This window comes from Siniperca chuatsi, linkage group LG11 (assembly GCF_020085105.1).
Source record: "Siniperca chuatsi isolate FFG_IHB_CAS linkage group LG11, ASM2008510v1, whole genome shotgun sequence".
Taxonomy (NCBI): Eukaryota; Metazoa; Chordata; class Actinopteri; order Centrarchiformes; family Sinipercidae; genus Siniperca; species Siniperca chuatsi.
The window spans coordinates 22,343,380-22,358,191 of NC_058052.1; the positions used below are offsets into that span (position 1 = coordinate 22,343,380).

The 14,812-nt window shown below is 40.3% G+C and overlaps 2 protein-coding genes across 5 annotated transcripts in view; both read right to left on the minus strand.

Moving 5' to 3' along the window:
- The window catches only part of pank1a (pantothenate kinase 1a), a 28,858-nt gene extending 19,520 nt beyond the window's left edge, over positions 1 to 9,338 (minus strand). For 2 of the 4 annotated variants that reach the window (XM_044213667.1, XM_044213666.1), the window contains exon 1: positions 8,345 to 9,324. In XM_044213667.1, coding sequence (XP_044069602.1) covers positions 8,345 to 8,624 — 280 coding nt within the window. In that variant the 5' untranslated portion in view covers positions 8,625 to 9,324. Of the gene's footprint in view, positions 1 to 7,533; positions 7,780 to 8,344 lie in introns of those variants that run through there. The other 2 variants (XM_044213665.1, XM_044213668.1) reach the window with 2 other exon arrangements.
- Positions 9,339 to 10,974: 1,636 nt separating this feature from the next.
- On the minus strand, positions 10,975 to 14,318 carry zgc:65997 (uncharacterized protein LOC794398 homolog). Its single transcript, XM_044213489.1, has 4 exons — positions 13,454 to 14,318; positions 12,631 to 12,808; positions 12,279 to 12,373; positions 10,975 to 12,094 (listed from the first exon to the last, which is right to left on the minus strand). The coding sequence occupies exons 1-4, from the start codon at positions 13,853 to 13,855 to the stop codon at positions 11,903 to 11,905; spliced, it is 867 nt and encodes a 288-aa protein (XP_044069424.1). The 5' UTR covers positions 13,856 to 14,318; the 3' UTR covers positions 10,975 to 11,902.
- Between the last annotated feature and the right edge of the window lie 494 nt (positions 14,319 to 14,812).

Consider the following 14,812-nt stretch of genomic DNA (forward strand, 5'->3'; position numbering starts at 1 on the left):
ACTTTGAAGCCATAAGAGGTAAAAATGTATAACAAGCAACAAAGCTAAAGCAGAATTGTGAAACATTGGAAACGGAAATTTGATCTCCCTCCCTGATATGATGAAAGGTATCGCTGCAAGCAAAAGTAACACTGTTAGAGGCCAGCCAAGGTACATGACGGTGTCTGCCTCAAGTGACAATCACATTTTCCTCCACAGCCTCAGCCAAAAACACACGTGTGTGTGCATGTTTTCTGTTTCCATTCCTAGAATTAAATTTTGTCATAGTAGAAACTCCTCAAATTGTATTTACTAGGCCATGCGACACTAAAATGCTACACCGAAACCAGTACTAATAAGGAAGACATCTATTCAGTTGCGGAAGGAAGATAAATATACTTTATCACATACTTAATCAATGACCAATTACAGACAAACTGAAATGTCAAAATATTCCAATAAATCACTGCTACCACTTTGAAAATAGCCTAAATGACAGAAGACATTCATATTCATATAAGACATTCAGACAAACATATTGACCTTTTGTTAGTTGAAGACAAACATACACAACCTTTACCCCAACCCTGACCAAGTAACTAACTTTTAAAGCCTTGAGAATGAACCCTAACCCTTTGCTTAAGAGCCCAAAAATTGCCATCAAAAACTCACGTGTCTATGTGATGATTTACGGTATTACGGAATTAAGATTTATTCAGACATACAATACGGACATGGACAGCCGTGCACGCGGTCAGCGGACGTCAACAGGCTTCTGTACATACTACTACACTGGGGTCTGCGTACGCAGCTGCGTTCCACACATGCACACTAGGAAACAAGATGGCGACCTCATGACAGCAAGAAGAAGAGCTCCTTTGTTTGTTGTATTTGGTTGAACAAGAAAAAAGTGAAAAAAATTGTGATTAAAATGTTGCGATTTCATGATCAGAGTCCTAAAACCCTAGGCCACCAGGACGCCCCCAGCACTGGAAATGTGCACCCCAAGAAGCCAATCAAATTGACAGAACAAAGTTAATCTTTTCCCACCAGCCAATTATGTGTCCGTATGAAAATCAGAGATCTGGAAGACTGTAAAGCCAAAGTGTGGGATGATGGACAGACCAATGTCCATTGTAAAACCTTCCTGAGTCAAGACAGGTCAACATTTGCTGTGCCAAAGTGTCCACTTGATGAAAAATGTATTTCCGGAATAATGTGTGATTGTTTTGTCCTCAGTCTGTTTCTCCGCCCACAAGGAGACGTGTGCTCATCAAATGTTCATTTACAGCCTGAACATTTCCTTATAGCATCAATGCGTGCTTGTGGTTTCAGATAACAGAAGTGTAAACGCCATTCATTGCAAGGCAAAGAGGTAGACTGCTATATGGAGGTTTCTCTATTTCTTTTAATACTGTGCAACAATGGAGCTCAATGGATACAAGTTTTACAGAATTACAGAGAATGACAGCAACCATCTTTATGTAACCTGCATTGCTGAGTCCTAATGAATGACAATCACTCTTAGATTTGAGCTTGTATTTGAACCACAGGCGTCACTTCTGAATCTACTAAGTAATTTGTCAGGCTTTGTCATTAGTCTACTTGACATTTGTTGACTGCATTCCCTTGTGCAGTAGAATAACAACAAACACTGACAACAAAATTGATACCAGAGGGAACATTACTGCTTCGCTGTCACCTGGCTGTCAGTAATGTCAAGAAACATGGCAGTACTGACTGAAAAGACATCAAGGAAGTACAATGAACTGGCCTACATTATTTCTTCCATTTATTCACTGAAGCCCTGTAGCTAAATTTACACATATATCTTCTACGAAAACCGAGGAACTATTGTGTAAATTTAAAACAAAATCAAATTTCCCCCCTTTCCTGCGTGTGTCCTATATTCCTCAAAGGTGCCCACTTATCCAGGGTTTCTATTAAAAAAAACAGACACACATGTCATGCGCACACACACTGTGTTCAGCCAAAGGTCAGTGTGACAAGGAGCAGGGTCGGGGGGATGATTTGTGTCCATGTAGGTGAAAGGTCTCTGGCCTAACGCACCTCTACCTTGCACTTCCCATGTAGTAGATACAGTGTAGTGTGTATGTGTGTGTGCACAGTCTGACTTGAATTACAAAGTCTAGAAGTCCTCATAAATATATTTTTTACACCATGCTTACTGTTCAGATTTCCAACATGACCTCAGGGATTATCGGCAGCAACCGTTTCTATTAAATGTCCTATTGCTTAACCTTTAATCTCAGGTTTCAGAGAGAGGCTTGGTGTGTGTGTGTGTGTGTGTGTGTGTGTGTGTGTGTGTGTGTGTGTGTGTGTGTGTGTGTGTGTGTGTGTGTGTACGTGTGTTCCTACATTGCGTAGAGAGCACAGGACAAGAACAACACTTGCACAGCACGCTTGTGTGATAAGACAAGAACATATAGCAGCGGCCAACTGAACACTGTGTGTATACAGTTGATACAATAACATACACTCATTACAAAGCGAGCGTAACATCACAGGAAGTTTTGTCCTCTGTTATTCTTATCACTGATTCAATGTTTCACTATTACTGTCCACCAACTTCTCTGTGCATCTCCTTAGCTTAACTAACATACGATTCTGATTATTATGACAATGCTACTACAGCTACTACTCACAGTACTATAGCTATCACTACCTCCACTACAATTGCTTTTATTACTACATCTTTAAGTACTAGTCACTACAGTAGACCTGATATGATTAGTCAATTAACAGAAAATCGATCAGCAACTATTTCAATTAGTTATTTTTCAAGCAGAAATGCCATTATTCCCTTGTTCCAGGTTCCCCATTGTGAGTACTTGCTATTGTTCTTTGTCTTATGTGCTAGCAAACTAAATTAGGGCTGCAACTATTATTATACTATTATTTTCATTATAAATTCAACGGGAATTATTTTTGCAATTAATCCATAAATCGTTTGGTCTATAAGATATCAGAAAATAGTAAACAAATGGCCATCACAATTCCCTAAAGCCCAAGGTAACTTCATCATAAGGCTTTGTCCAACCAACAGTCCAAAATCCAAAGATTTTAAAGAATCACATTAATTGATAACAAAAACAATCATTAGTTGCAGCCCTATACTACCGCTCCCTCAACTTATTCTTCTACAAGTCATACTCTTGGTACACATACTATATCAATTACAATCATTACTGCTACAACAACCACTAGGCCCACTTTATACAATACGACTGCTGTATCAAATACATTAATACCTACTACTAGCATTAGCACTGCAGCTACAACTGCTACTAGGTTTACCTACTACTAATAATAAACGCTGTATCTGAATGAATCTCAGTCTGCAAATCCACACAGGCAAGTTAACAAGCAGATCACTAAGCTTTAGGTAATGAGATTTTCATATCTAGCAAAACAGACAATTTGGGTGCTATCTTTCCTACTCTGTCTAGTAAAATAACACATCAGATAGAAGAGAAAGACAGAACACGAGGACAGAAGTCTTTATTGTTTTTTTAGAAATACTAAACAGATGAGGGTTTGTGCACAGTTTCAGCTAGAAGGAAGAGTTTCTGTTGGTTTTCGGGTGTGACAAAGATCGAACAATTCCCCTCATCTTGATTTACATGATCTGTGACACACACTCACACACCCTTCCCAAATCACCTAAACACTTAGTGAAACTTGTTAGCACACCCTATTCACGATCCATCTGCAACACACAGTGGTAGAACATTGACCTAACCTTTTTGTCAAACCTGTATATTTGTATGGGTGTCATTCTGTTACTAAATTAACACGCGCACACACACACACACACACACACACACACACACACACACACACACACACACACACACACACACACACACACACACACACACTCAGGCTGTAACCATTGACCCAAACCAGCTAGAAACTGGGTGTGCCATTGCCCTGAATTAAAGGTTCTCCTCTTAAAAAGTCACCACCTGATTTAAACAAGAAACATCAACTTAGGTCCTGATATTAAATTCTATGACTTTTCTGTGATTCTCAATAGCTAAACTGGACAGCAGACCCTATTTTCATTTTCTAGGAGCACTGCCAATCAAACTTACCCCTCCAGCCCCACCCCACAAAAACCACCTTGTATCAGCAGCCAAAGCCTAGTCTCAACACTTGTGTCACTATGAAATCTCTACCTATTGAGATTCAAAGTATGTTTTTTTTCCTGTCTTCCTACCTCATAACACCCTGTTATCTTTGACAAAATGTGAATTTCAGTCAAAACACTGGGTCATAAGTTAAAATTTCTTGAAAACTGAGACCAAACATAAACATTGCAGGCTGTGCGTCAATGTGACTATTCAGCACATTCGGATTTCTTGAGAAACTCGGTCAAAAACAACTGTTGGCATTGTGAATAAAACATATTAGTGCTGCTGCTAATACTGTATGTAAAACAGTGCTGTTGCACTATGATACGATCTGAATTGTACGCTTTCCAGTGGTGTTTCTATGTATATCTTTATCAAATTAGTTTTGTTGGGAGCAACTCTGTTACTGCAACCCCTCTAAATATTGTATAATGATAATGATATAGCCTACCAATACTGCTGATCTTTCTGTTTGTATTTTAAAGGTGACCCCACACAGCAGATGTGATGGTGCAACATGCCTCCTTCAAAGCCATGTGTCTCACAGACACAAGCAGCGTTCTACAACACCTGTTCAGGACACAAAAAACAGGCGTACTGTGTAGGAAGTTGGTGGGGTAAAAGAGAAAGTTTCCTCCACATTCTTCCACTGTTATCGTTGTAATGACTTCCTGGTGCTGGGCTGCCAAGCTCAACTTGATTGCTCACCTACCTATTCTGCACACTACTGACCAAACCCCTAAGACCACATACAGTATGACTTTAACAGTATGTGCCAAAAATGTCCAAAACCCAGCTTCGGTTAAACGGGGGGATTAAGGTATGACACAAAGGGTTATAGAAATGCACACACAAAAACATTAAGCAAACCTGTGCATTAAGCATGAAATAAAGCACACAAATGCCATGCTCAATTGATTACTACACAACCTCTGTGGTATACAACCAAATCTAGGAAATTATAATTACTGGGATGTTCGCACATTTCCTGTCTTCATACTTCTTATTTTCATGGCTTTTGCTCTGTGATGAAAACACTGCACATTTCCCTAAGTGACCTCATACAAGTAGTGTTTTTTGAGGTAGAGAATGAAAGGATAAAGTAGTTATTGTCTGGTTAAAACAACTGTATGAAAACAGGTGACAAAATCTCATCAGGGGTTTTTAAATGGAAAGTTAATTTGCACATGCTGAAAAAAGATATGAAGTATAAAAAGAAACTTCAGCCCTGTCACACGTGATCGAACTGGAGAATGAGCCAGTTGGTTAAAATAAAGGCAATTCTGTTCCAGAAGAAAGTCAACGAAAATTGCTGCCAAGTTGCTTCTGGTGTAAACAAGGGGTACTGCAGGCAGCGTTACCCAAAAGTAACCTTGATCCTAAACCACCTCAATCCCTGAGTAGAAAAAAAATCTGTGGACAAAAGTGAAAAATCACATCCCCGAGGGGAATGCATTCCAGAGTCGGCCCTCGGTGGGGAAAAGCTTAGAGGGTTATCCTGGTTTATCAGGACGGCTGGCCTCCATAAAAGGATAACTGAGCCATAAAGCAGAGGCTCTGACTGGACATTTCAGTTTACTGATGAGATGTCCCCTTAATTACGTAATCTGGGCCAATTCTGGTGTAGGGCCTTTCTTTCTCAGGCCACTAAGCATCACAGCAAACCACAGCAAAGAATCAATGCGTTATCAGCTGTCTGTTCATTGCAACATCACACTTCTTGAGGAATTTGTCCATCCATAATCACACCAGTAAAGACCACATTATGCTAGATGAAAATAATGTCAATTTTGTGTATGGTGGAGTTTTCTCATGATGATTTTCCTGTTTTCTGACTGGTTTATTTAGCACTTGAGTGCAACTTACAAATGAAATATCTCATCTCACTCACAGATACAGAATCCACAGTACATCTACAGCGGTGTGTCTAATAAACTGCCAACATGTCTTTACCACCAAAATAAGTTCTTGAACTTGAACATGGTGATTCTGTTTTACCTTGCTGTGTTTGATTTTATTTTCAAAGAAGAAACCACAAATAGCAAAACTAGGGAAAGGAGATAGCCAGTGCTTAAGTTAACATTTAATGCATTTCCATTGCAAACTACTGATTTTAATGTTGCTCTGTAATACTAAAGGGTTGCACATTTTTACAGGCTGACTTCTATGGATCCATCAATCGAGGGAACAAGAACAGAAATGGTACTGCATGGTGCTTGAACAAGAGTATCTGTGAAATGATTTGCAGCCTTACATGATTGGAACAGAGAATTTACGTGCTAGTCACCTTATTTACTAATGTGATCATCAGTTAAAGCAGAACAGCAAGCAAAAGATGTGGGTAATGTGTATGCTGGTGGTAAACAAACACTTAGCCAAATTATAAATAATGTAGCCTAAAAAGTCCTTTAAAATAAATATTCAAAAATACTCACAAAACCTTGTAGTTGGAGTCACATAATAAAAGAACAGCTGGGTGCAGTTGATATAGCAGTAAATCCCACAACAGTATCACAAAACTGATGTTGCTATATTTACTTAAGCATCCATACTTACACAGTAAAAGGTTCAACTGATGCTCGTCCCATTGTATGATTTGCTGAATAAACTCTTATAGTTTTCAAAAATATGTCTAATCTTTTGTATCTAAGGCAGAAGCTTAACGTGTTACGAATTTTTACATTAGAATGATTAGCCACAATATCTCAATATTAGAATTCTGCCATTACAAGATCATATGGCGAAACAGTAAAAGACAATATTGGACTATTGGCCATCCCTGCTTCTGATTAATGCTGCAAGATGCAGGCTTCTCACAGGTGACATGAAAATTTCCTTGAAAGCAGAAACTATAAATGATGTCCTCGCCCCTTCTCTCTCTCTGTCTCTCCCTAACACAATTACTGATAGATGTAAGGAATGCTGACTAGATGACATAGCAACAAGGGGCCTAAACTTGCAGCTACCGTTTCTGCAAACAATTCTGAAAATGATAACAAGTTTAACCATGACAGCTACACTAAGCCACAACAAACCTTGGGGCTTTGACTGAACAGCCCTGTAAAGGAGCTGTAAGGAAGTTACAGCTGAAATTACCTGCTATGGACAGCAAACAGCTGTCTGCAAAAGCATGACTTTAAACAGCATTTTTAGCACTTTTTTAAATCATTTTTCAAATGTGCAACATTCTCATTAACCATTCTGATTGAAACATTAATCTATGAAGATAATGTATTTAGGAAAAAAAGAGACTTGAATGATTTGTTTTCATAGCCTAACACCATGGTATAAAGTGAGACTTAACCTCACTTAAAGAAAAACATGATTAAAGATATTTCAATTATTTTAATACCTATGCCTTCTCAATACAATGAGACACAAACCAACTCACACTTACCAGGTTTCTTTTCACTTATAAGCTTCATAGTGAGGCAAAATATCAACTCACAGGTGCATACAAAAAAACCCAACAATTAAAAAGAAAACGATATTAAACAATGTTGTAGGATTAACGCTTAGAAGGCCTCAGTCAGTCTTGGATATTTAATGAAACTTCACACAGCGAAGAAAACGACACTTTTCTACATTCTGCGCAAAAACGGCAAAGTTTTCCTGGATGATCTTCACTCAAATCATCCGAAATACTTGATAAATAAGGGGGCGGGCTCCCGGCCGATTCACCCTGCCTTCAGAAGACAAGAGTCGGATGTTGATTGGCTGACGCAAGCCAAGCCCACTTATCAGGAGCTTTTTCACCACCGGGAACCGACCAATCACAGCGCACCAAATGCAACCTGAGGGTTCATACAAACAAGAGGGGGTCTCCCTGACGACGGCAGGCTTGAAGATTGGACAGATCTGTCAGAGACAAGTACCACCTAATCTGATCAAAAGGAGGAGACCTGAAGGGACATGATTGTGATCTGAAACACACATTAACCACGAATCTATAATAACAGTTAATAAAAAGGCAGTGAAAGGAGAATGTACGCGGGGTGTCAGAGGTTGTTGCTCTCTCATTGCAACACGGTATTGTGCAAACCCCGGCTGATCGGTATTGCACAGTGGAGATTGCAGTTACCCGATTTATTTGTCACACAAACATCACGCCACCGCTTCCACCATCGGAAAAATCATGTCAGACAATATACACAATTTAACGATAGTAGCTAACAAACTTGGTTTTCCCCAAGCTGGTTGGCACTTACGAGGTCTGCTCCGTCTCACCGACTCCGTCCTCCTCCGTAGCCTGCACCTCTTGGCCGGGGACCCGTAGCACTCCGCATCGTCCCCGCGGTGCAGAAGATGCATGTTCTCAAACGTGCTGCTGTTGGGTCCGTTGCTCGAGCCGAATGAATTGCTGCTGCAACAGCTGCCGTTAGCGGCCACAGCGACGGGGCCGTTGAACCCCCTCTGGCTCTGTCCGTTGTTGACATGAAAGGGTCCCGACCCTCCTTTCTTGTCCATCATTGACTTTGCTTTATCCATGGCAGCAGCTAACCTAGCCTAGCCTAGCTTAGCTTAGCATCTGCAGGAGAAAAAAATGTAAAACCCCGACCGCTAGCAATGAGAAACCGGGCTACTTTAGCTTAGCTAGCTAATGTTAGCCCCGCTGCTTGCAAGCTAGTGAGACAGTCGCGCGACCAGCTAACCTTATCCTTTTCCGTAATGTAACGTATTTTAAAGTATCAAGCTAAAATTTCACGTAAATTTTACTTTAATGTAGTATACGATGTAAATGCAAGCAGTCGCTAAAACACAGTGTTTCCTTTGAGGTCACTCGCGGTCATTTCCCCACATTGGGATTCTGGCAGGCGCAGCAGCAGCCGGTGTGTGTGTCTATGTGTTGGTGGACGGCTACGTCACACCAGCTCCTCCAGTCGAGGCCCGAACCCGTTCACCTCCTCCGACCGGTTTTCTCTCCTCTGACCGGTTTTCTCTCCTCTCTGCAGTAAAATTGCACTGTAATTATACACTAATTATACACACACACAAAGAAATGCAAGAGAGGACTCGTCCTGTGTTGCATACAGTACTGCAATGAACCGCGGTTGCTCCCAGCTGGAACATTAAACAAAGTCTAAAAGACACACAGTACCAGTCCGTGCAGCTGTGGGCGCTTTATTTATAAAAGTCGCTGTTCGCTGTCATCCTCATTCCCCGCAGTCCTCTCCACGCATGATGTGTGCACAAAGCTGCCAGTCAATATGTTCGTCACGAAAATGAACTGTAGTAACCCTGTAGTTGCATGAAAAAGCACAGCCAATTATAAAAATGTCAATGGAAATCCCTGAAAGAAATTTCAGGAATTGCCTCTGATAACAAGCCTTTTGTTATCCTGCAGAACATTTTAAATGGTTGTATCTGATTTGTGTATAATCTGGGATGTCTGTGAACAGGTCTCCCTTCAGAGATTTTGACCAGACTTTAAAGGAAATAAAATGTAATAACATAGCCAAGAAATAGTCTTTTAATTAACAGGTATAGTCACATTGAGATTGAGATTTGTTTTAAGAGACCCAAGATGATATTATTTAAGAGAGACCTGATATCAAACAGCATTGGATAGCAAGCACAGTTCAGTCAAGATACAAAGGTCAAACAACAACACCCTGCTTGATAAAAGGAAAACAATCACTACAACCATTAAGAAGATAAGACATTCCTTTCTTTCTTTCTTTCTTGGCAATTCATTCCTGATTTAAATCTCAGTTTTCAAATACACCATAATGTTTAATGTAACATCTTCCCTATAAATTTAAAGTCACAAGTGGAGCAATACGGAAATATTATTGTATGTTATGATATCACTATTGCCACTACATCAAACACCATTAATTATTGGAATATATACTGTAATGAAGACCATCATACTACAATAGATAAACAAAGGCCATCTTTTCCATACAGTCACTACCTTGCTTAAGAGAAAGCAATGATTGTGGATACCAAAGAGCACTAATGGAGTCCTGAAATGCTGCCATCTTCTGGTTAAATGTAATTAACTGTGTTGTACCAAGAGCCTATTCATTTTTACAATAATTGAATAAGTGGGCTGCCTTCTAAGGTAGAGCAAAGGTCAGTCTCCTTTATAAAATTTTGAATATTATTTAACTTTTAGCACCATATGGTTGTCTTATATAGTCTAATACATTAACCTGGTTACCTAGACTTGGTAAGAATCAGGTCAACGTACAGAAATCCCATCACAGGATTGAGTCATTCAATTATTACCCAGCCAGTTAGTGACAGCCCACTGTGCTTTCGGTCTCTTCTGTCTTCTTCTGTAAACAAGGCCTGCACAAACATAAACACACATATACATACGGTGCAGCAGGTTTATTTCTCAAAGCTCCTGTTTACAAGAAAAAAATATATATTTCATGGTTTCAGAAAGGAAATGTAAGTCATTTCCCTTTCTTTTGTCAAATAAAAGGGCCTATTTCCAACAGTGAAATGGCTCTGCATCACTGTTATCCTCTGTCATCCAGAGACTGCTTTAAAATGTACAGATGCAATGCTTTTTCCTCAGCGTTGTGACTGAGGATGTGACAAAAACTTTCAAGGTGTAAATGCAATACCCCCTTTTATACCAAGGGAAAAACGGTGTGAAAACCAGTTGGAAAACATTAAAGACCCATTGTAACTGATCAAACATCTTGGCCATATCACTGCAATGTACCTCTAACCCACACACGTGCTGCACAAACAGAAATAAATGTTGCCCAAATAACTCTGTTAAGTCTTGGGCAATGATTTAATATTATTGTTTAGAATGTTTCAGTGAAACCACATTGTGATGATTTGATGTTGTGACACATAATTCAGCAGTCTAATGTCATGACACACTGATTTTATTCAACAATAAGCTATGAAACACAACAAAGAATACCTGAAATTGTTTTTAGACATCACACTTAAAGGAATAGTTAGACATTTTGGGAAATGGGCTTTTATTAATAAATGCTTTCTTGCTGAGTTAGATCTATCTCTCGGCGAGAAAGTGAGTGTTATCTCCCCAAATGTCAAACTATTCCTGTAACATAAACCACTTGGTGATATTAAAGCTAAGGTAGGTAGTGTTGGAGAAACTAAGAGACAGCTAGATTTTGAAAGTATCCAACAGAAAAATCCCACCCCCTCCCTTCAGGCCTCCCTCCAAAATACATTTTCATGCGTAATGAGTGCACCGGCAGAGTGCGCGCAGGCAGGTAGGACACCAATTGATGAATGAAATAATTGGATGGGCTTATTACAGGCCTGTGACAGCCACAGGTACCGGATTTGTTTTTTACAAAAATGTTTCAGAGCATTTAATTTATTGTTTGCTGTTGGATGTAAAGAGAATTTCAACAAATATAATTAATAATGCTTCTGAAATACATTACCTACCCTTTAGCTTTAGCTGATACTGCAAAAAAATTACTATGATAGTATTACACTATTTCTACCACCAAAATGTGCCCTCTGCACACTACATGAGATAATTAGTATAGTTACAATTGCGTCAACTCTTAAGGGCACAGAAGGCCTTTATGTGATGGCATTATTATTTGTTAAGTGTTAGAGGTGATTTAAGCACTTTGGCTGGTTGTGAGGTAGTGGAAGAAGTTTCTCTTGGACTGTTTAGACTGTGACTCCACCAGGAACCTCCTGTACAGCACTAGCTTATACTTTTCAGTATAAAGTCCAGCTTATTGCAGAGAGATGTAACATCAAGAATAGAGGTGAGTAAATTATTCTCTTTCCTTGTGCATTTATTGAGTCTACCATGGAAGTTCAGTCCCATCCCAGTTGTACGCCTTGCCAGTCTTTTCAATATTCAGTGTGTCTATGATGCTCATCAGACAGTTCACAGAGCGATCGGGACCGAACAACTTGTCTTTTGGCACATTCCTGTGATATGGCCGTGAGAGGTCTGTGTTGACTGTTCCTGGATGTAAGGACACACACACCACCTGGGGAAATCAGAAACAAGTTCATCAGCCAACGACCATGGGTATATATGCATGAGTAAGGGCATCATCCAGCCATTTCCCAACACGTTTTCTCTGCTGGTCTTGGAGGAGAAATAGAGGCTACCGATTGTCTCCACTATAGTCTCATTTGTTTATGGTATTTTATGGTAGTCCTCAAACCTACCTTGGGTCGACTGCGGCCCAGCTCTATAGACAGGTTCCTGGTAGCCATGTTTAGAGCTGCTTTAGACATTCTGTAGCTGTACCAACCACCAAGACCTGAGAGGAGGGGACAGTGGTGGAGAGAGAAAAACACAGAGGAACACAAATGAATCCAACCATACTACATTAGCATGCATACATGACCACAGATGTTAGAAGGGAAATACTTCTTTTCTAATTGAGGGTTAGAATAATTTTTTTGATGTACCCATTTTCCCTCAACTTGCCCTGACCTCGCAGTGGCGTAGTCTACATGTTGTGTGTACAGATATTTTAAACAAGTGTTCCTGAACCACCAGCAACACAATACCTACCGTTGTCGCCAATGGATCCCACTTTGGCGGTGATGTTGACGATGATGCCACTGTGCTGTTTGGCTTTCTCTGCAGGCTGTTGACCGAAACCACCTCCACCCTTCTGAAGGAGGGGGGCAAAATACTTGGCCATGACAAGAGGACCCACTGTGTTGGTCGTCAAGGTGGAAATGATGCCCTGAAAGGCGAAATAAGTCAATCAATACAGATCAATGGTTTAATCAATTAACATATGCGGTGGGTATTTGGTGGAGCTCTAGGAGACAAATGAATGCACGAATGGGTGTGTTAAGTAATCAAATGTTCCTCCTCATGTTCTTCTCTAATTATTTCCACGGGATATGGATGAATAAGTGCATGAATGGACAAAGATGAAATGATGGGGGAAACTAAATGAATTACTCAATAAGTTAAGTCACTTATAAAAGCGACACGTTTTTTCTTCCACAGATAATGATGAGATAATGGTGTCTCACCAAGTGTGTACGTTTACTAATAAGTAAGGTCAATTTAAAGTCATAGAATTTCTTAACGGAGTTTGGAACGGGGATCAGGACTGACACTACAATGACCTGTCGAGACTCCAAGGACCCCTTTGGAAATCACTGTTGTGGGTCCTCAGCCATTACAAAACCTGACAGTTTAAGCTGACTAACTTGACAGAATAAGCTGCCTAAATGTAAACTTAATGTACTAATTGTGGCACATTTAACGTTAGTACACATCCCAGCAGGCAGAGTCATACCTCACTTTTATTCTAGCCTACTTTTCATGCTGAGAGAGCAGCTCAAACTGTCATAACACCATGCTTTGCCGAGCCTACCTGAGCAGAAACATCTCTCAGGCTGGTCTCTCCTTTTCCGGAGGGGTGAAGCATCGCCGAGGAGTTGACGATCAGATCCAGCCGACCGAAGCTGTCCTTAACCCGATCCGCAGCTCCGCGGATGTCCTCCTCCCGGTTCACGTCCAGCCTGAGGACCGTCAGTCTGCCCGGGTGTTGGCCGGCCAGGCCCCGCAGCTCGGCCGCTCCATCCGGGTTTCGGCATGTCGCTATAACGGCAGCGGGGGTTTTGCTTTTCAAGATATGTTTGCAGAATTCAAGCCCCAGTCCTCTGCTGGCCCCTTGAATGAGCGCGATGGGGGCAGCCATGACAGGTAAATTACATAACACTGCCGGCGAATGGAGAGTAGTCGTGTTTGCTGCTTTCAAGTCGACCCGAAACATCGTACTTTCGTACTGTTTCGGGCAAGATAGCAAGGGAATTTGCTGACAATTGACTTTTCGGAGGAATATAAGTGATCTTTAATCATTTTATCTATATAAGCGCTGAAAATGTGTTTTAAAATCATATTTTGAACTTGAACGAAATACTAAAAGGGAAGCTAACGAGGAGAACGTGAACGCAGCACGTTTCACAACAAGAAGAGTACGCCCTCTGTAGGTCATTAGGAAGGGACTTACACAACTCTGCGTTTGCACGTGTAGACTTTGGTCCTTTAATGGTCCTTTAACTGAGTGTGCACAATATTGCACAATACTGTGTACTGGCCATATGTTGTAGAGCTGCAATAAACATTCAGCGAGCAGGATAAAACATATTCTGGCTTTAGTTCGAGCACTTAATTTGATTTTTCCAAACCTTCACCTCACGTATTTACACCACCCATCAGCCTTTTCCCCTCAAGAGACAGAATGTAACGGCTCACAGGTTTTGCTGTAACACCGGAAAGACTATGTGTTACAGAGATGTTTTTCTACAGCTCTATTCTCCAGTCCAGCAGGTGTTTATTGTCCTAGATTTAAATATAAGCATTTAAATATAAACATTAAGGAAATAACACCAGATCACAGATACAGTTGAGATGTTAGCTACTGTAATGGCATTGCAGTGGATAGAGCAAAATAAGATAAAAAAAGATGGTCATATTGGTCCCTTTTTCCGGTTTTTGTTGTCTGAATTCAAAAACGAAAAACGACAAAACCAAATTCAAATACTGGTCAAATTTTGTTTTTTGCAAATTCCCTTTTTCATTTTTCCTTTTAAAGAAATAAGAAAAGTAAATGTATCAAAATAAAAGCTAAGAGGATAGTGGTCAGGGTAAAGTTAGAAGAAAAATTAATAAACCTGGGCCGGGGCATGATTTAATTCATATGATGTTTATTAATGGCATTGAATGTGCT

Excerpts from the sequence above, each read along its gene's own strand:
- zgc:65997 (XM_044213489.1), bottom strand. The coding sequence starts at position 13,855 with ATGTTTCGGGTCGACTTGAAAGCAGCAAACACGACTACTCTCCATTCG. Across the intron at positions 12,374-12,630 it reads GGGATCCATTGGCGACAACG|GTCTTGGTGGTTGGTACAGC; the intron begins GTAGGTATTGTG and ends CCCTCCTCTCAG. Across the intron at positions 12,095-12,278 it reads TGGGCCGCAGTCGACCCAAG|GTGGTGTGTGTGTCCTTACA; the intron begins GTAGGTTTGAGG and ends TGATTTCCCCAG.